This window comes from Arvicanthis niloticus, chromosome 11 (assembly GCF_011762505.2).
Source record: "Arvicanthis niloticus isolate mArvNil1 chromosome 11, mArvNil1.pat.X, whole genome shotgun sequence".
Lineage (NCBI taxonomy): Eukaryota > Metazoa > Chordata > Mammalia > Rodentia > Muridae > Arvicanthis > Arvicanthis niloticus.
The window spans coordinates 37,346,365-37,368,730 of NC_047668.1; the positions used below are offsets into that span (position 1 = coordinate 37,346,365).

Genomic DNA, 22,366 nt, shown 5'->3' on the forward strand with positions numbered 1-22,366 from the left:
ACTGGATAAGCACTTTATGACCCAGTTTCCTACAAAGCACACAGGTGTGCCACACCCTTCTGAGTAGTGTATAACGGGAGTACTTGCATGCTGGAAGTCAAGGAAGCCACCTTCAGGTGCCTCATCCCCAGGTAAGCTGGAAACTTTCTGGATAGGACTGACCCTCTCTAAGTGACAGCTCACCTGCCACAGCTCCCTAGTGATGCTGTGCCTCAAGAGACACGCATATACATGACAACCATGGCCACACACCAAGGCCTGCTTGATCTGGTAACACAATCACTGTGTGGCATAAACTCTGCAAGAGAGTCCATAACGCACAGACTCTGTACTCAAGCAGTAGAGTGGCAGCACACAAGTGTTCACGCCTGCAGTTTAACAACGCACTGGCTTCCCCTTGCCTGTGAGACTCAGTGATGTCAGTACAAAGAGCTCCTCTGGACAAGCAAACGGCTACTGACCAAGTAGAAACAGCAGCCATGCAAACAAATCCCCAAGGGCTAGCACTGAAGCCACAAGAGCTCCACATAGCTTGACTGTGACAGACAGTGACAGACCGGTCTCACTTCCAAATTGGTGCCCAGTTCTGAATGCTCTCTCCAGGTGAGTCCTCTAGCAAACATGACTCACCGCTTCCTGTTGGGGCACAGTACACGCTCATGACACCCAGGGAATGTTACAGACCATGGCAGGCTGTTGTGCTCAGGGTGTCCCCTAGGGACCATGACTCCTTAAAATCAGGACCCTTGACATTCATCCCTCATCCTTGAACCCTGACAAAGTGTATGCAACAGCTATTTAATACAGTTTGCTGAGTTGAATTTATTTAATCTGGTCAGCTGACCACTTACAGGGGACCCATGTCTCCTCATAGAAATGTACATGTGGGCATGGGCAATCACACTGAAGTGTACGATACCAAGTAAAGAGATGATTCCTGCTGAGAACAGACATGCAGTGATGTCTGAAGCTATGGCCCCTGTATGAAGGGCCTGGGTAGTAAAGCCAACTTCTAACCACATAGAGAGAAACTGCCCAGGAGCCCCACAAATGGTAATCACATTTCTTCATCTCCACACATGCCACAGGATTGACAGGAAATAAAAGGAAAGGACAGAAAGATGGAGGGACCTGGGGACACTGCCAGGTGTATCCTACCTTACCATGGAGTCCACAGGAAAAGAAAGTTGTGTCTTTGAAGCTAAGGCAATAGGTGAATGTTATAAATGCTATATGAGGCCAGGCTAATCTATTATTCTGCCAGGTGACTGCAGATTTGGAATGCGATTTGGAAGAGGGAAAGGGTGGAACATGTGTTCTTCAATACACTTGGTGGGAGGTGTTCTGTAACTGTAACCTAGAAAACACCTGGGACTAAAAGTGACAAGCAAGTATAAACATCACAGAGAAAGAGTAGCAGAAGTGGGGAGCAAGGAGGGAGAAATTGGATGAAGTGAAGGAAGCTGTGCACACACAGCACCTGAGCAGCCTTTAGGCTTCTTCCCCGTGTATGAAATATGCAGCATCCTACCAGGCCACGTTGCCTTGGGCTGCGTTGTCAAGGTGACAGAGCAGCTCCAGGGTCTGAGCAGTACTTGCAGGGTCGTCAGGGGACTCGTGGCTACCGGATTCTAATTCCTTGGGCATCCTCCACACAGCTGCACACGCCTGGACTCGGCTGTCTGAAGCTAAGCAAAAGAAAAATGTCAGCAGAGCTCCGTCCACATACACTAAACACTTACACCAACCTGTAAGCAGGGCACACTGCTCCCGGAAATACTGACATGCAGGTAGCAAAATGCAGTCCACCCAACCTGAGCAGCAGGGAACCCACCATCCCTGGCTGGTAAGCCATCACTCTGCTTTAGAGAACTTAACCTCCTCAAACTCAGTTTTATCCTGTTCTTTGACAGTGGTTTTTAAGAAAGGGAACAAGATAAAGGCACTGCCATAATTGCCAGGCCATACTTGGGGTTTCTCTTCATAGCTTCATGAGATCACAAACAAATGTTAAACACTAAGATGTTCTTTAATATCAAATGTTCTGCCTTAGTTTGCCTGAAATGACTGTGGGCCAAGAGGGCAGGACTACTTAGAAGTGCTACAAGCTGAAATCCATGTGTGTTCCTCAGAACAAGCTAGTGTGTGGGAAGAGAACAGCCAGGACCCAAGGGCACCTGCACAGTGTCCTCCGTGAGCATGGCCTGCCCTCCCAGTTCCCACTGCAGGTGCCTTCCTATCTTTCTCAGATCCTGGACACCAGTATTTTAAAGGTACTTCAGGGATCTGGATTCTTAGAGCACCCTGAGAAGTCACATGTAGACAGACATGTAGACAGTCCATCTGGAGATGGACTCAGTCTCCGAGCACCTGCCAGGACAGGTCTTGGGCACTCTAGAAAATATCTTAGAAGACAAGGTGTTTAAAAACATGATTTTAATTAGATTTTGAGATATACTTTTAAATTTTTCTTTACATTTGGTTTTAGTTTGACTTGGATTTTTTTGTTGTTTCTGTTTTCTGAGGCAGTCTCATGTAGCCCAGGCAGGCTTTGAACTATCTCTATAACCAAGGATGGTTTTGAACTCCTGATCACTCAGGTTCCACTTCCCAGGTACTGGGATTGCAGCACTACCGCTCACTGAAAATGTGCCAAACAGCATCCTTTGGCCTTAAAGATTACCTCAGTGAACAGTCCCTGGTATGGAATCTGCTCTGTGGAGTCACTGGGGGACAGAGCCCCAGTGGGAAAGCAACTGCTCTGTGGAGTAACAAGGGTGGGGGATGGGGTGGTGGCAGGGTCGAGAGATGTCCAAGCAGTTGTTCTGTGAAGTCCTCTAGGTCAGGTCCCTGGTGTGGAAACAGATGCTCTGTGGAGCGATCATCTGTCTTACCCCGGCTGCTCACCAGAGTCCTTGGTCAAGTCAGTAAGTAATGAAACTGTGTTTGTGCCATAGTAATTCCACTTTCAAATAAGCTCTCTCCCTTCAAAGCCCATACCAGCCGGCAGGTCGACTCTGCTTACTGAATGTCCTTCCTCTCTGTTTACCCTGTATTATTAGCCTGAGTTAATAGCCACACCTGAGCCTACCTTGACACTACAGAGAGCAACTGTGGAACCATCAAGGTAATACTGTTGATAGACTATGCACTTGCTTCAGTTACCATACCATCCCGTATCACTCCTTATGAAACAAAAAGGATCTGTTTCTGTTTTCTTTTGTTTTATTATTCTTGCGTGTGTGTGTGTGTGTGTGTGTGTGTGTCCTATTTTGTTTTAAAGACATATACCCACATGGACAGACATATAGAAGATGGAAAGCAGATGGCTCAGTGCCAAATGACTTCACATACAAGCAAACTGACTCCATGCAGCAGTGTGAAGGCTTAGAGCAAGCTTGTTCACATCATTCAGACTTGCACTGGCAGCACCTGGCTGCCTACGGAAACTGGGTAAACAAAAGAACAGGTTAGGCCTGCAATCCCTCCATCAGAAAGGCTGAGGCAGAAACACTATGTGCTATATAGAAAGGTCCTGTCTTGGCACAAACAAGAAATATACACAAAACCCAAACAAGAACAAGGCCAGCTATGTGTTCTTAGAGCAGCGATAAAGGCTGGCACAGGCTGGTAGTATCTTAGGGGGAAAGGTGATGTCACAACAGATACAAACACTGTAAAGCATCACACAGAGATGCTAAATTCATTTTACAAATGCCTAGAATTCAAATGAAATAGTAAATTCATAAAAAGAGCAACATTTAACAGAATTAACAAAAGAAATAAAACTTTCTGACTATTTAAGGCCTGGAGAGATGGTCAGTTGGTAAAGACTCTGGGCCTCGAGCCTGAGACTGAATTCTTGAGGCCTGAATTCAATCCTTGAGACCTACATGGTAGTAAAAGAGATTCAACTCCTACAAATTGTCTTCTCATCTCCATATCTATACATGTGCACGCGTGCTCACGCGCGCACACACACACACATGCATACACACACATGCACGCACACACACGCACACACACACCAAATAAGTAAATGAATGAATGAAAAATTAATTCTAACACAGAAACCACTAAGCTCAGCTAATTACACCACAGATTTTCCAAGCATTTAAAATGTAAACAACAGACAGAATATCAGGTATGATAGTTCCTGCCTATAACCCCAGTACTTACAAAATAGAAGGAAAAAGACTGAAAAATTCAAAATTTGCTGTCCTACATAGTGAGATCATATCTGGGAATGGAAAGAAAGGAAAGGGGGAAGAAGGGCAGGAGAAAAGGAAGGAGGAAGAGAGGGAAGGAGGAATGAGGAGGGTGAGAGAACCGAAGAGGGTGGACGGAGGAAGACTACCTACTTAATAGCAGAAATCTAGATAATAAGATTCTTATGTAAGATATCCTATGGCCCCACCTCACTAATATAGATATAAAAATGATAATAAATAAAGTTCAGTGGTGTATACAAATAGCATCACATGGAAATGAGGTTGGGCCAGAAGACGGCTTAATGGGTAAAGGCACTTGCCTCCAAGTCTAGAAACCTGAGTTCAATTCTCAGAACCCACAGAATAGAAGAATCAGCTCCTGCATATACCTCCTCTGATCTTCCCATATACACTGTATAAGTGTGTCAGCAACACACATGAATGAATGAACACTTGAATAAAATAATTAAAAATAAATAAGGAAATGAAGTTGATTCTGAATTAAGCAATCTAATTTATCGCATTAACAAGCTAAAGGGGAAAAAAAGTATGATCCTCAAAAATACAGAAACAACCAATACAATTCAGTGTTGTTTCAGCAACACTCTTTGAAGGCTAGAATTGGAAGCAGATTTACTCACAGGGGAAGGCAAAGACAATGGGATGGAAACGTGGAGGAGGAGAGAGCTGGAAGCACAAGACTGTCCTACAGAAATGTGAGTGTTGTGGATAAAGTGTAAAGCTGCCTCTGAGAATGGACGGGGCAGCTTCACAACTGCCAAGGCCACTTAACATGCTAAAGGGAGAGCTGCCTCATCTGTGTGGAGACAGGAAAAGAAAAAATCACACTGCCATTGCTAGCTAGAAAATGCACATGAATCTGCATTACACTGAGGAGCAAAGCATCTGAACAGCAGCATGAAACTCAGCTGTCTATCTACTGGTTATCACAACAAAACTAAAGATTTAAAATTATGCTGAAGAACAGCACTAAGGGCTACAGCGATGGCTCACAGTTAAAAGCAGAATAGCACTTCTCCAAAGAACCGGACTGAGTTCAGTCCCCAGCACCCATGTCAAGCAGCTCACAACCACCTGTACCTCTAGCCTCTACAGTTACCTGCACACATGTGTACATACTTACAGACACCTATACACACATAACTAAAAATAATAAAAATCTTTTTAAAGGCACTAAAATGTTTAGTGTCAAATAATATTCTAACTAAAAACGTGTGTGTGTGTGTGTGTGTGTGTTTGTGTGTGTGTGTGTGTGTGTGTGTTTAAACAACACTGATAAGAAAAACCAAATAAGCAAACAAATGATGGAAAAGGCCATGTTCATGGATGGAAACTCACTCACCACTGTCTAAAATTTATGGGGAGTAGAAATCAAGAACCTGAATGAGAGTTGGCCAGTGGTGGCTCACACCTTTAATCTCAGTACTTGGGAGGCAGAGGCAGGCACACCTTTGAGGTCCAGTCCAGCCTGATCTACAGAATGAGTTCCAGGACAGCCAGGGCTACACAGAGAAACACTGTCTTGGGGGGGGGGGGACAAAAACAAAACAAAACAACAACAACAAAACCAAAGAACCTTCATGAGAATGTGCACACCCAGACACCCAACCATCTTGGAATGGAGAACAAAATGAGGTGATTTACAAGCCAGACATTAGTTTTCTGTGGGTACAGATGGCCAAGTGGTCCAGAGGAGGACAAGAGTCCAGAAGGGACTTCTGACAGTACAGTCACTTGATGTTCAGCCAAAATTCCTCTGTATGAGAGTATACAAAGGTCTTTCAGCAAATGATAAGTCAGTTTTGTATCCATATAAAAAAGGTACCCAGGGCTGGAGAGATGGCTCAGTGGTTTAGAGAACTGACTGCTCTTCCAGAGGTCCTGAGTTCAATTCCCAGCATCCACATGGTGGCTCACAACCATCTGTAGTGGGATCTGATGCCACCTTCTGAAGACAGCTACAGTATAGTCACATACATAAATAAAAGTTAAATAAAGAAAAAGAAAAAGGCACCCTTCACCCTTCCATAACAGTCCCAAACGCTAAGCTTAGAGGACAACTGAATATGAAGGTGCACGAGGAGCCAGGGCAGCTGTGTGCGTCAGGCACACATTTAACACCCTCACAACCTGAGGCCAGCACAGTTCTTCAACAGCAGAGGAGCACTGGCCACTAGGGAAAAGATGGACAACGAGCAACATTAAAATTAAGATATCTACTCACCAAAATACACTATTATTTGAACTTCAACAAAATAAAATACAACTATATTAAAAACGAAGCAAAACGGGCTGGAGAATCTCTCAGTGGCTAAGAGCGCTGACTGCTCTTCCAAAGGTCCTGAGTTCAATTCCCAGCAACCACATGGTAGCTCACAACCATCTGTAATGAAATCTGATGCCCTCTTCTGGTGTGTCTGAAGACAGTGACAGGACAGTGTACTCACATACATAAAATAAATAAATCTAAAAAAAAAAACAAAAAAAACAAAGCAAAACAAAGAAGGAAAAGCAAAAAAAGGGAGAAACATTGTACTACATATAACCTACTAAGGGCTGTGTCCTGAAGTTATAAAGAACCTTTCAAGTCAATCATAAAACAGACAGCACATTTTAAACAATGGGTGTCAGACTGAATGAGACACCTGAGCAATGAAGATGTATAAATGATCAGCATGTTCTAGGAACAATGCTCAACACCGTCAGTAACGAGAGAACTGCAAAATAAGACTGAAGACACACCAGACCCACCAGGACAGTAAATGCCTAATGCAGAAAAGACAACTGTGAGTATGTGAAGAGTTGAAGAACCAGATCTCTCACAGGCTGAAGAGTGAGAAAACAACACACACACTTCCAAAACACCAGATGACCCAGCACTCCCCATCTTAAGAGAGCCTGCTCGAGCTTTGCTGCAACTTCCAACCATCTGGCAGTTAAGCCTGCCCCTTCCTCTAGTGGCCATGTGTAGACTCCAAAAGTCAGGAAAGGCCTGAGCACATCGATGGACCAGAGGAAAACTGAGGGCATGAAAAGGAGGCGTCTCCCCCAGGAGCACACAGACAGGCATCCAAAAGCAGTATTCCCTGCCTAACATGCATGTACATATGTGTACAGACAGAGACACTGAAAGGGCGAGAGTGGGTGAGCAGAAAGCTGAGAGAAAGCAGCTTTGATCTGGGCTCAGTTGAGCCAGCTTAAACCTGGACCACACTGACTATAGAGACAGCAGCCCAGGGGTGAGGAACCTTCAGTCCTAGAACAGTATATACCACAAGAATCCCTCCAGTCCACATCCAGAAGCACCTACTGCCATTCACCTGAATGGTCAATCACTGGGCAAAGAGTAACAAACACGTAGATATGGCAAGGCCTACCCATGATATTTGGGGAACAAATGTCAAATAAAGTTTCTGGATTTTGCTTACAGGAGGTCCTCTGAGAGTGGGCCACTCTGTGTCATCTCCACAGTCCATGTTTATAAAATGAGATCCATAGGAAAGACAGTTTGAAGGATGTCCATGACTGTGGCCTGTGCTGTCAGAGCTTCTAAAACTGCTAGCTCCCCTCATACTGCCAGATGGTGGTAGACACTTCAGCCTACTCTCTCCCAGAAAAACAAAAGGAAGGCTGAAAATTGGATGCATACATAAACAGTGGAAAGCAGAGTACAGTCTTCCATAGAGCTGTGCCTGTTCCCTACAGCCTCTGGAAGGCCTACGGAGAACCGCACAAGACATCACACTGACCAGTGGTTGGTGACATCATGCTAACTAGGCAGGAGGAGAATGCAGAAGGCCTCAGGAGCAGGAGATGCAGACAAAGTCAAGGGTCTGGCACCTCTGTCAAGGTTCAGGCCAAGACAACCAGAGAATAGTAAAAGCTTTGTGTCTGCTCCATGGAAAAGGAGACACAGAGCTAGGCAACCTTACTCTATAGCCAGCCCAGCACAGGCACAAGAGGCTGCCAGGTGAAGACCAGAAAAGCCTTGTAAAAAGTTCAGAAAGGGAGAAGATGACCCTGTCACATTCCATCTGGAGGCCTTGCAGTATGGTGTCAGTGGAAGAAGCAAGCAACATGAACCTCATAGCAAGCACAGGAGCAGCCCCAACATTGCCTTCAGATCCTGAAGCAAGGCCCCCTATCTCCAGCAGAGTCACACACCCTTTGGAGCATAGCTCTGACCATACTGCTGGACCAAAAGGTGGTCCTCAGGCCATGAGCCAACACATGCCCCATGTCACTCATGAGACCAGTTCAGTCCTATGCACTGGTTCTGAAGCAAAGAAGGCCAGGAATGCACACCCAGAGCAAGGCTGGACCAGAGAACATGCAAAAGCACATAGTAGAGCCCAGGCCTGACATGATCCAATGCCCCCATGCATACAGGGTCTTAGGCACCAACACACTTAGTTAAGGAAGAGGAAAAGGCAGAGCTGGTGAATCAACAGGGAGGGCTCAGCTTAGAGGTAAAAACTAAAACTACACAACAGGCACTAACATCCATTCTTAGGAACTGTTGACCAGACAGACAAGGAAGAAACTACTCAAGACAGGACCTTAAAAGCTACTCTGTTCTCAAGCCATGCAAGCAGAGATGGCATACACTCAAGGCATGACTGATGGTCGGGCTGGATGGTCAGTAGACTAGAAAAAAAAGATACATCAGAAACAAGAACTAGATATTCACCTGTTGACAAGCGATGTTCCAGGCCCTATCAACTATCAATGAGCACTCTCCATTCTCACTGTAACCAACACCTACTCCAGGCTTGAATTTGCCCCTGGGCTCTGAGCCAGTCAGTGCACTGATGCCCCAAATATATTCACACATACAGAATTTGAGCAATCTGAATATGCAGACTGACCCAGGAACCTCTGTCCCCATCACACCATCTTTGCAAAGTTGATCAGGCTCTGTAGAGGGCCACTCAGCATCGCTTTAGCTGTGAACACCAAACATCACTGTGCCCCAGCAAATGGCAGGGGCAGTGCAGCATCTTTACTTTTAATCAGAAACCATATGTATTTACGACAGACAATATTATGTTCTGAATTCTGTAAGCATTGAGATAAAAAAAAAAAATGGAACCAAATTAATAAGAACATTACTTTACAACTCCTAAAATCTACTCCTTTACTGACTTTCAGGTAAACAAAAGACCTCTGGTCACCATGAACCTTTCCTTCTTGTCTTAGTGAAATCTGTGTCTTTAGACCAACATTCCCTTTTGCCCCACCCCAGTCCCTGGTTAACCACCATCCCCTTGGCTGTATGGCTGGATGACATGGGATAATGCACAACTGTTCTTCTCTTTGGCTTGTCACACCCAGCAAAATGTCAGCCATGCTCACTCCAGGCCTCATTAGCTAGGACCTGCCTGTTTCCCAGGCTGAGTGGCCATGCTCATGTCCCACCACCGCATTCACTTTCCCCAGCCAGTTCACAGCACAGGTCCTACTGCCAGCCCCACCTCCCTCACAGCCTCATTTTCTATTTCTCATGAGCACTTTCCCAGTTTCCTGGCCTATCTATACACTCTCACAGAAATACATATATAAGAAATTAAGGGAGACAGGTGTGGTGGTGCACACCTTTAATCTTAGCATTTAGGAGGCAGAAGCAGACTGATCTCTGAGTTTGAGGCCACCCTGATCCACAAAGCTAGTTCCAGGTCAGTCATGGCTTCACTGAGGGGAGGGGAGGGGAGGGGAGGGGAGGGGAGGGGAGGGGAGGGGAGGGGAGGGGAGGGGAGGGGAGGGGAGGGGAGGGGAAGATCAAAGGATGGAGAGATGTCTCAGCCCCACAGTTCCAACTCTGACACCCAAAACTCAAGGACAAAACAAACTCTGGAAAAAGTTTCCTCTGACTTCCACAGGCATGCTGTAATGCACCCACTCACATTGTCAGACACACAATAAATAAAACTTGATTTTAAAAATGACAAACTAGGATTTTCCATTTCCATCCATTCTCCTCAAATGTTCATAGGGAAGCAAAGACTTTAAATGTTTTCACCATCATCCCTTAGCATGTGTCTTGCATTGCTTGGCTTTGAAATCCTCTGCTTGAGTTGCTGACGGAGTCTCAACCAAATCAGTCAAAGTGGGGCTGGAGAGACAACTCCGCACTTAAGAGCACTTGCTGTTTTTGCAGAGGACCTGAGTTTGGTTTGAGACCCATATTAGGCAGCTCACAACCACTCCAGCTCTAGGGTGTCTGACGCCCCCTTCTGGCTTCAAAAGGTACACAGATGGCATACACAGACACTGGACACACAGGCAGGTATGTGCACATGCACAAATAAATTTTTAAAAAAAGGAAAGAAAAAGAAAAAAATCATTCAATATATTTTGGCTGGGGATTAGAATAGGGTTTACAATTTCAGAAAAATCCTGAATGTGCTTCTGCTGTTTTGTACTCTGCATTTTTTTTTTCAATGCTGTCTTCTCGGCATTGATGATTATCATCATGAAAACAAAATACTGACTGACTTTGAAAAATGTTGAAAATGTCCTCCAGTATCAAGTATTCAGCCAATATTCAATTCTCTGTGTGAAAATAAACGAATGAGCACATCCACCTTATATGTGGGGTTTTTCATCTTTAACATAGTTAAGTTGTATGTACACCAAAAAATTGTTTTTGAAGTAATTTCTTTATGAATGTGAAATGCTTGCTATGTATAACTACTTTATATACCTAAGGTAGCATAAATATTTCTCAGGCAAAGATGGGGAACTAAAGTGGAAAGGTACAGTAGCCTTTCCTCCAGATGGATGTAACCAGGGAACCAATTAGCAGAGACACTGCTGGAAGATGCCTAGGGATGGAGGACAACACTAGTGTCCCCATCCCAGGGTCTGACCAGTTTGTTTGTGCAGTGGACACAAGCAAACCTTATCAGACACTGTGCAAAATGTTGCAAATCATCATTTATCAGTCCCAGCACCAAACTGTCAGCCCTGAAAATGTACACAAGAGCATGTTATATGGGATATATGGAATGGTTTGGAGGAAGGAAAGGGAAGGGAAAAATGATGTGATTATATTATATTCTCAAAAATAAAAGGAAAAATGTTGTGAATCAATACATTTTTCTAAAAATTAGTAAGTAAAAAGCAAAAAGGACTGTCAAGTATATGTAAATTTATTTTGAGTTTTGAAAAATTACAACTTCTGTTCCAAAGCTTATACTGAAATTTTAATGGGTTCAAGAATGTCCAAAACTTACTCACAGAAAGATGTTAGCACACAAATACACCAGTGAGACAAGAAAGCTGCAGGTGTCTCACTCCGGCAACAACTGCCAGCACCATGGCCCAGAGATAAAACCAGCTTAATAAGAACTGTGGTGTCAGTCCAAGGAAACAGTAGGCACTACAGGAAACTGCACCCTCAGAAGCAGATGAAATTTAGGGTAAACAGAGCTAAGCAGGAAATACAGGAGGTATGCCACAGAGACTCACAAATTGGTTCTGAAACTCTAAGGATTTCCACAGCTGCATGCATCTCAGCAGAGCAGTCAGTGCACATCCAGTGGATATCAAAGAAGCAGTACTTTCAAGGAGGAAAGCCCACCTTCAGAAGCGATGGGCTCTAATAAGCAGGGAGGCATTGACTGGACTTTCATCTCTATTGTAAGACCTGCCTGAAATAAGGTCCTATGATGTAACCACCTGACCAAGATTAATATTACCATGACTAGAGCTCACAGAGGGCACCAGGCACAGACCCAATATAAAACAAAGCCTTGGCATGGCACAAGAGATAAGGTCTGTGTGCAAAGAAGACAGCATACCAGACACAGGCTCTGGACAGAAGCAGGCCACCACAAAGAGACAGGATCTGCATACAACCAAGTCAGGACACTACACCTTGGCCCTCTACACAGCTAAGCTGGGGCTCCAGGCACAGCCTCTATATACAAGCAAATGATAGCACTGCTGCACACAGCAATTCCTGTTCATGTTGATACAGAGCCAGAGAGCCACGGGACAGCTAAGCTAGAAAGGAATTCAACTGTCACTCAATAACCTGACCTCTCTATTTTAGTAATGAGGAAACTGAGGCTGGATGAAGGTAAACGACTCTTCCAAGATCATGAGGTTCATGATATTACTGGCATCAGGAATAAAATAGACACTCTTGCCTCAGAAAAGTCTACTGCTTTAAAAGAGAAAATACTAAGTTATGTCTTTAAGACCAATTTGATGCTTCTATTTTTTTATATGAAACACAAGAGCTAAAATCACTTAATGAGATAAACAGATAATCAAGGCAAAATGAATGGAAGAAGCATACTGGAGGCTCCAACTGTATCCATAGAGTGTGCTGCGTGCTGTAAGGGATTAGAGTCAAAAGGCTTAGAGGAATTCAAAGGAGATTAGAGCCTTTGTGGGCTGAATAGCAGCTGCAGCCAGCTTGCTAAAGGGCTAACAATGCCCTGGCTGGGGGACGTGGTATGATCCCCAGCTGGAGGGGGAGGAGGCTTCCATGGGCTGCTGCATAATGAGCATATTCAGAGTCTAAGGGCTATTTTTAGAGACTCCAGCCACCTCAGCATCTGGTGCCGACCAAGCTGGTGAGTGAGACGAAATCCAGCCGAGTCGATCACCTGACACAGGCATAGCTCCCGGTGTACAATGAGTGCCTTGGCACCTGAGACTAAAAATACCTTCTCCAGTGGCCTCCACGGTGCTTCAGAGATGTAGTCACATGCAGACTGCACAATAAGTATGAGGGATACACAGACTGATTGTAGTAAGGAGACAGAGTTGTAAATATGGCAGCATATCATCAGGTCTGTCTCCTTGTTTGGCACTTGTTGTCCCTTTCCAGGCAGCTGTAATAGGGCACAGGCATCTCTGAAGTTGCTGTGCAGGTGTCAGGTGCACAAGTTCCTACTCACAGTGGGAAGACTAGCTGAGAAGTGGGTGTGAAAGAGAAAGGGTGTTGTCAGCAATACAAGAGTTCTCCCCAGCAGCTCTGGTACACTCCAAGCATGATTCACTGCAGGTCCCTGCAGAGCACTGTCCTAAGTGACCAGGGAACAGTCATGGCCTTTTGCTCCATTCTTCACCTGAGACAAATCACAGACCAAGCCAAGCCCTCAGTCTCAGGAGGACCCCAGCTCTCTCAAAGAAAGGAAGTAGCTAGACCTGTAAACACTGCCTCTAGGACCATAGACTGCCAATTCCCAAAGACTCCACACACACACAGATCTGTGCTCAAGTGGGACTGCAGGGCTCTGTCTCAAATCCAGCTCACAGAGGCTTAACCTGCACTTACTTCCCTAATTCCCGAGTGTACATCAGAGAAGATAGCCCAGACACTTGTAAGGCCAATTCTTTCTCCCTGGCAGCATCCCACCTTTGGTATGCAGGAGAGCCAGTCATATTAAGGGGGACAGAAAAGTCCCAAGAAGCTTAGCTTAGAAAATAGCCAGTCAAAGGCACCAAACACTGCATCATGAATGGCACAGAGCAAGGCTCCCATAAATCATGAGTTGGCTGCTGCCTTTTTTCCCAGCCCCAAGGTGAAATCTGTTGGCCTGAGCATAAAGCTTATAGAGAAAGATGAAAATAGCCAGGTTCTCTAGCAGGGAGTGCAGTCCAGGTGTGCCACTGCTACACAAGAGTGCAGACCAGATTTAATACTGAGATTGAAGCAGCCCTTAATTTTCACCAGAGCAGTTTGAAAGGGTCCTTAGAGCCACCTATTTTTACCTAGCAGGGACAGGTACACACACACTGTCCTGCTACAGACCTGTATAAATCCTTGGGCTCTCCACAAAAGCTGGCCAGGAGCTGAAGGAGTGAGTACTGGTCAAGTCGGGCCTATTTTGTGTGTCCGTAAGCTAAGACTGGCATAAAAGGCCAGGTGGAAGAATGCGGAATCATGTGGCCTTCAGAGCCTCAAGTACTGCCTCTTTGGCCCTTTCCAGCTGTTGTACCCATGGCCTGTTACCAGCTTCCAGCTTCAGGCACTAACCTCACTAGTACCCTCTATTCTGCACAACTGCACAGAGGGCTTAGTGCTCTGAAGAGAGACGCCAAAGGGAGACTGCAAAGAAAAGGGTTAGCACAATGCAGGTCTTTAAGTGGGTCTCTATCCTAGGCCTCTCTGTGCCCTCTGCTTTGGTCTGGTCAGTTATTCCCCATGCTCCTCTACACAGAGATAGTGTAGATAGCTTCTTGCCCACACCAGCCCTAGAAGACCTTGTACCCGTGCCAGAGTTCCCACTCCCAATAAAGGCTGTCAGGGGGCTCCCAAGCTTCTGCACCCCATGGACTTTTGGAAAGCAGTCAATGGCTTAGCTAGAAGAGGCACACAAACTGCATTGTTCTGGCCCAGGTTCTTTGGCCCCCTGGAGCTGGACGACACTACTCCACAGGTTCAACGCCGCTTCAAGTCTCTTTTCCTTAGGTGTCTTGGCATTGTACCAAAAGTCTCCTTCTGCATAAGGTCAGCTACTTTCCTCTCTGGTAATTCTTCACTCAACTTTGCTGTTTACCTTGCCATCTGCTTTACACCCAAACCATAATGCACAGACCAGCAGAGTGCTGAATACCTCACATTACATGCTTGACATCGGCCACTGGGAGAGGAGAGTTTCCTCAGATCCCCAAGGAAAACAGGTACACAGGGGTGGTGAATAGGCCCATGGAGTTCCCACCATTAGTACAGTGACATCTCCAGGACCAATGGCCTGGAGCAGCATGGGGCATTCTTGCCACTAAATAGTAAACTACTACTGTGGCCTTTTGGGGTCTGGAAGGTACCACTTGACTTGCTGACAGTGGGGCTCGACCCAGTGGCCTTCAAAGCTGATAGTTATGCTTGAATCTTAGCATGCAGCAACCACAGAGTCAGGGAGCAAACCTGGACACCCTCAATGGGATAAACACAGCTAGATGCTAAGGTCTGAATCCCAAGTAGTGAGTGACCTTTACACACATCTTTTCCTGTCAAGAAACAGTCTAAGCCAGACGTGGCAACAGACACCTGCAACTCTAGTATATAGAAGGCTACTAGCAGATCTAACCCTGGTCCTACTGAAAGAGAAGAAACTCCAGGACACAGGAATGACTGTGTTACATGGTAAGTGTGGGCAACCCTGTTTGCCACAGCACAGGCAAATGCAGCCACCTATTCCCCAGTGGACTTCTCATGCTCTGTAAGCACTAGCCCTTCAAGAAGGTGGTGAAGGAATGTATTCATTCGGGACTGTCCTACACAATGCCCTGTGTCTCTGCTTCCTGGGGAGTCTTGAAGCCTGAGACTAAGAAGGAGCCCTCCCTCAGCTTTAAGAGATCTGTCTCAAACCCGGGTCTAGCAGCCACTACATAGGAGGGCTGCTGAAAGAAACTGACAACAAATCCCAGGAGACAGAAGCCAGAGAGACCACCTGGCTGCCCACACTCTCCAGACAAGGAGACAGTCAGAAACAGTGCCCTCCACCCACTGGTAATCACGGACAGCACAGGCCCGGCCCCACGAGAAGCATTTGTGACTACACAACAGGCCCCAGGAAGTCCTGCTCTGCTCCCAGCTGTGCCTAAGGCCTGACATGCACTGCCTATGTTCCATGGTGACCCTCAGTGACTAAGATCTGTGTTGCCTCAGTATCCATCAAGATGAGGAAGCCCCAACATCCTGGATGAGGCCCTTCTTTCTGAAATAGTCAGTATGGTTTCTACCTGCCAGTGACCAAGCTGGATATCTTAAGCAGAAGGTGGGCCTTCACAGACATGAGTAATTCAGAGGATGGTTACACACTGGGTTGTGTCTAAGAGGTCAAGACATGTCCAGGTAAAAAGGGCCACTAAGCAGCTTGACATCTACAGCTGAAGGCTAGTGACACACACAAAGGATTGAAATTAATTTTGTCTTAGTGTATTAAACAGTTTATTTTAGTTATCAACTGGAACTTCTGATGTTAGCAACACTGACAACAATTTGACATAAAGTTACTGCTGCACTGTCCATAAAGTTACTAGACAATGCATTAAATACATAGCTTACTTTCAAAAGACACAAGGACCACCACCAAGAGCAAAGACTAAAGCTAATCAGAAGAGCCAAGCGTGAATACAGCTTCCCTATCAGTACTGGTTCCTCCTGAGACCCTAGGACTCACACACAGCAGGAAATAAGCTGCAGCCACACAGAGACAGTTGGGACTGAGACCTCTGTGTGACAACCAAGGCTCCTGGATTGAGCTAGGAAAGATGACTCTCAGAACATGTTTATCCCCTATATAGACACTATTTTCTATTCTGAGGAAGTGTAACTTATATGGGTCCTTTAAAACTTTGATGTGGGGGGAAGGGTGAACAGAAAGATGGCTCAGTGGGTAAAAGTGGTTGCTACCAAACTTGGCAACCTGAGTTCAATCCCTGAAACCCATATGGTAGAAGACAACTGACTCCTACAAGTTGTCCTCTGTCCTCTGACACATTCTGTGGCACACATGGAGTGGCAGCATACCATGGCCTGTGTGAACACCCCACACCCCACACCAGCCCATTACAAATAAATACTTACTCTTCTGAGTTTGTTTTCAGAATTCTACAGTAGGAACTCAAGAGTCTGGGGTAAGAGTGGCAGAGTGAAGAGGAGCAAGCAGTCTAGAGCCCCAGCTGCTACTTCCTGGCAAGAAAAAGCAAAGGTAATCAGACAGCCCTGGGGAAGAGGCTGGCCATCTACCCACAGGACGTGCCCACGGCGCTTGCAAGCCTAGGGTGGCACTGAGAGTTATAGTGAACTGGTAACTTCTGCTCCATGAGTGGTCAGCAGTGGAGAGGAATTTTGTCTTGACTTCCATGTCTAAGGCTGCAGCTGAGCACCATCTAAAGAGCGAGAATGGGCGAGCTACTCTGAGGGCCTGAGGAGAGAAGCAATCGTAAGTTAGGGCCTGTGGGCACATCTGTGGGGTACTGTCTTGATCAGACTGACGCAGAAGGGCCAGCTCACTGGTGTCACCACCTGGCAGGTGGCTCTGGGTGGTATAAGAAAGCAAGCTGACTAACAAGCCATGGAAAAAAGTAGTAAGCAGCATGGTCTCTGCTTCAGCTTCTGCCTCTAGGCTCCTTTCTTGAGCTTCTGCCCTCGCTTCCCTCAGTGACAGACTGTAACCTATGAGATGAAGTAAGCCCATTCTTCCTCAAGTCACAGGACAGGTGGTGAACAATGACTGTCAAGCTGACAGGATATACAAGGGCCTAAAAGATAAGCCTTGGGGCTTGTCTATAAAGGAGTTTCTGGTCTGGGTTAGTTGAGATAGACTGGCAGTGCCATTCCATAGACTGGGATCCTAGACTGAATAAAAAGGAGATGATGAGGTGTCATAGTTCCTTTTCTAAAACCTGATGACCAAGACAACTTATAGAAGAAAGAGTCTATCTAGAGTTTATAGTTTCGAGATTTAGAGTCTATGGTGGAAGAACAAAGGCATGAGGGCAGGAGTATCTGGTCACTTGCATCTTAAATCTGCAAGTAAGAGGCTGAGGAAGAGACACTGGGAATGACACATTTTGAAACCTCAAACCCTGCCCTCAGTAACACACCTTCTCTAATGAGACCACACCTCGTAATCCTTCCCAAACCAAACCATTCCACCAACTGAGAGCCAATATTCTAACAGATGAGCATATGGGCCACTCTCATTCCAACACCACATGAGCCGAGCACCAGCACTGGCCACTCTGCTTCCTTACTGCAGATGCAGAGAGACCAGGCGCCTCACACTCCTGCCACCACACCTTCTCCACCACGAAGGGCTGTACCTCCAACTGTACGTGGCTTTTCTTTGGCGGTTACTGCTATTGCAGCAGTTTGTTTTCTCCCCTGTGGTACAGGGGATTTCCTTTGTGGAGGGTGAGCACAACAGGAACAGCAACCGAACTCAATGGGGAAAAAAAAGGCACAGTGAGAAGTGGCATCAGTAAAACACACCAAGAAGAGATTATTGGGTGAAAAACATGGACAAGAAAATACTAAACTCAGGGATCAAAAAACAAGCAAGAATGCCCAGTTAAATTTGAATTTCACAAAACTACTGGATGTTATAGTAATGAGTAAAGCAGTCATATGAGCAGAGCATCTCTGGGACATGGTCAGGACACCAGACCTATGAACCCAATCCTAAGCAGTAGCTGAGATAAAAACTAAAGACATATAAAATATATTCAATTAAATTAAAAACTTCCCTAAATCTGAGTTAAAAGTTTAAATTGCTTTCTTTTTAATTATGTATATTGTGGAGCAGCTGTACATGAGTGTAGATATCCATGGAGACCAAATAGGTCAGATGCTCCTGAAGTTATAGGCAGTTGTGAACTACCCAACATGGGTGCTGGGAATCAACAACACATTGTCTGCAAGAGCAAACAGTACCTGTCCTTAACAACTAGATACCTCGACAACCCCAAGTTTACAAGTCAACCAACTTAGATGTTTTCATCATCTCTATAAAATAATGGTGATGGATCAGAGGAAAAAAAAAAAAAAAACAGTAAGGACCCCAAACCATAAATGAGAAATCTCAAGACTGAACTCCTGCCTCCTCTCCCTGAAACGTGCTTACCTGTGGTCCTGTACTGCTTCTAAGAACAATAACTTTTATTTATCTTTGTATTTAGTGCTTGATGTGATCTATTGACCTTTTAACTAATTTTAATTAAAAAAAAAAAAAAAGAATGTGCTGGAAATGTAGTGTCTTAGGCTGGGAGGAACTACTGATGACAGAGCGTGGAGCCTGAATTACTCCTCTCACCCATAGAAATAAGATATCCTTTCAAGTCTCCCCAGTTTGAACCCTGACCCTGAGTAATACATTCCTGGATGGGCACTGTGCTTCCTTCAGCTGTAGTACAAGAGGCACACCCAACCAGGCTCCCTACTCATGCATTCTCTCCCAAGCCCCTCTTTTCCACTCCTTCCCCTCCTCCTCCTTTCCCTCCTACCCAATCTCCCTCTCCCTCTGCAGAGAATTGAAGCCAGTACCTTCTGAAGTGTCTTCCAGTGAACTGCAGCCCCAGGCCCTGGCAGCTTTCCTGAATCTGGGGAGACTTGTGCACAACAGATCATGAGCTGCTGTTGCCCTTGCTGCTTATGTAGAAGCAATAATTCTGCTTCCCATAAAAGAAGGTGAGAGAGGAGAAAGGGGGAAGGCTGAGAGAGAGAGAAATAACCTAAGCTGTAGGTAGCCCCAGGCAGTTTCCAGAACCCAGAACTCACTGTGGCTAGAGGAACACACCCACAAGTCATCTTCAATCCTACAAAGGTAGAGCAGCCTGTTGGGAGCTTATGTAAAACGTGATAAAACTTTAAACAAAGCCGCACTTGAGCAAGAGTTAGCCAAAGAAAGGACAGAACAGAACTGCAGCCCCAGTGACCTCAGTCACCACAATGACCTCAGACACCACAATCTTAAAGACAGTCAAGTGAGTAATGGAATACAAATGTGAGTGAATAATAATACTGCCAAATTTTAAAAGAAGCCTTTTGAGATTTTTGTTTGTTTTTTTTTTTTTAGAATTAAATGAAGTATCTAGAAATAAAAATGACAGTTATTTTAAAAATCTCATTTGGTAATTTAACAGCAGTTCAGAAAATCTCTGCAATTGAAACCCATTGAAATAAAGATGTCAAGAAATCATTGGACACAGCACAGAAAACTAAGGCGGTAGCACTAAAGAAACAGAGTGCGGTGACAGCTGCCACACAATTAAGAAGGGTACAAGGGAAAATCAGTGACATCAAGGCCTGAAAGCTTTACAGAATCTTAAGAAAGAGAGAGATACACAAATTCTCTGGGTCAGAGAGTAGACAATTTCCAATCAGCATAACTAAAAGCAAATCCATTCCTGGGCTAGCTATAGAAAAGAGCAGAGCCTCCAAGAAAAGACAAAATCTCAACATGGCAGACCTGTGAGTAGCCTGAAGATGGTTTCTCTGGAGGAACCAGGGAGTCCAGAGCAGTACATTCCAGGCCTCACAGAGGGTGCCCAGTCAGCAGAGCAAGATACTCAAGAAACACAGCTTTACCTGTGCCCACAATCCCAGCACATACAAGACAAAGACAGAGTACTCCGGCAGCCTAGGCTACATAGGAAGACCCTGTCTCAACCCTCCCCACCCAAAAGAGAACCACAGGCTTTCTCGGGTTATCTGGAAGCATAAGAATTGCTCCTTGAAGACCCTCTGAAGGCAGCTTTGAAGACCTACAAAAAAGAGGCACCATGACCCCAGAAGGAAGGTCTCAAGTTACAGCTAAGAAAAACCAATGGCAACAACTGAGACAGTATCTAGACATGGAGAATTGTGATGAGAATAGTTATTTTAATTCTGAGGTTGTTGAAGGTGAAATTTAAAACCTGTCCAACAATGTATGGGGTGGGGGTGCAGAGACATTCTTGCTTCTTACACTGTGGGAAGAAAGGCAGGGACTATTTAACATAAGTTTTATGTTCAATATGAACAATAAACTTTAAGAATAACCACTTAAAGAGCCAAAAAGGAGCAAGTAACTGTAAAGCAACAAAGGATTACTTAAGGCTCACAACCACTCAAGAAATCAGAATAACAAAGTTCACATAATATCAGATGAGAGAAATTCCACGATCGCCATGCTGTAATGAGCTAATTCATCAGCTACAGACTGCCAGACAGTTTGTAAAAGCTAGCACACTAGGACAGGAGCTAGCTTTGAGGGAAAAGATACCAGGAGCCTACAGATGTGGGAGGAGATGAATGACTCCTGAAAGTTGTCCTTTGGAACCCCCCCCCACACCCCCGACCAGCACACACACAGTAGATAAATAAATATTAAAAAAAAAAAAAAAAGTCAGTGAAACATTCTTTTCGAGAAATAACCCTAAAACTTAAGGACACAGAGAGCAAACAGGAAATGATAAAGTACTGGAAACAGCCAGGATGTTTTAGGGCATAACCAAAGTTTCAATCCACTAGAAATATACAGAAATCCTTTAAAGATAATTCTGATCTCATTTAATTGTGAGACAACATTATGATATAAAGCCCCCATGTTCTCAATCCATCACCTTTCCTCTGCCTCCCACGTACTAGGGTTACAGGTGTGTCTCTCTGAATTTAAGCTTGGTTTAAACATTTGATAAAACTGTAACCAAATTAAGTCATAGGAAATGAGAGCGCCATTAAGACTTCCCTTTCATTCATTGAGATTCGATGGGAAAACTTAAGGCTTTACAAGAATTGAACACAACTTTTCTCAAACATAAATATAACATATAAAGAGTCATAAATAAAGCACCAAAAACTTCAAACACTTGGCAGACAATCACATTTTATTTTTCATGAATGTCTCTACCATGGGAAACAGACTCTACATCACATTGTAATGTTTGAAAACCACCAGGAAAGATTAAGAGACTGGGGAAATCTTTTATCTTCAAAGATACACCTTCCTCTAAAAGGCCCTAGCAAACAGAGCTGACCATGGAAGCAAGAAAGGAGCCATTACCTCGCAGTGTGATGCCTGCTGTTTAGACACCTAATGCCAGCCATACAACTGCAGACAAGGCAGCTGCACACAAGGACAGAGCACGAGCAGAACTGGGCTCAGGGCCCTAGCCACAGGTTAGCTAACACCACAGCATCCACAGGTGCCAATGACCTGTCCCAAAGTATCAGGGCAAGCAGTGAAAGGCCCACACTAGACTGAGGAAGCCACTCAGCTGGGTAAACAACACTAGTACTTACAGACATAGTTTCAAGACAAATGCACTCTGTTTTCAAAATGGCCATTTAGGGTGAGGATTGTTTACTTCCTTGTTGTTGCAAATGGTATACATGGGATTTATAAGATGCTTCCTTCGTGATTTATTGGAGATACAGTACCTTCTCTGACAGACTCCACAGTCATTCATAGTGAGTGTGCTGAGGTCCTATGATGACAGGCACAGACCTCTCATCCATAGGAAATGCTGCTTCCCAAGGAACCTAAGAGGCAGCCCACAGAAATGGAAGGCCATCCTCCTGCTACTCTAAAGGATTGTTTGTCTAAAGTGGGAGAAGCCCAGGCAACCATCTCCTTTTCTCCAGTAATCCATAGCCTTGGATCTACCAGCACAGGCAAAACAGTGTC

General features: G+C 45.0%; 1 protein-coding gene across 5 annotated transcripts in view; it reads right to left on the reverse strand.

Annotated features, from left to right (window-relative positions):
- Eipr1 (EARP complex and GARP complex interacting protein 1) overlaps positions 1 to 22,366 on the reverse strand; it is a 114,754-nt gene that overhangs the window by 37,304 nt on the left and 55,084 nt on the right. For 4 of the 5 annotated variants that reach the window (XM_034514625.2, XM_034514626.2, XM_076942044.1 and 1 more), the window contains one exon: positions 1,532 to 1,688. In XM_034514625.2, coding sequence (XP_034370516.1) covers positions 1,532 to 1,688 — 157 coding nt within the window. Of the gene's footprint in view, positions 1 to 1,531; positions 1,689 to 16,782; positions 16,800 to 22,366 lie in introns of those variants that run through there. The other variant, XM_034514627.2, reaches the window with a different exon arrangement.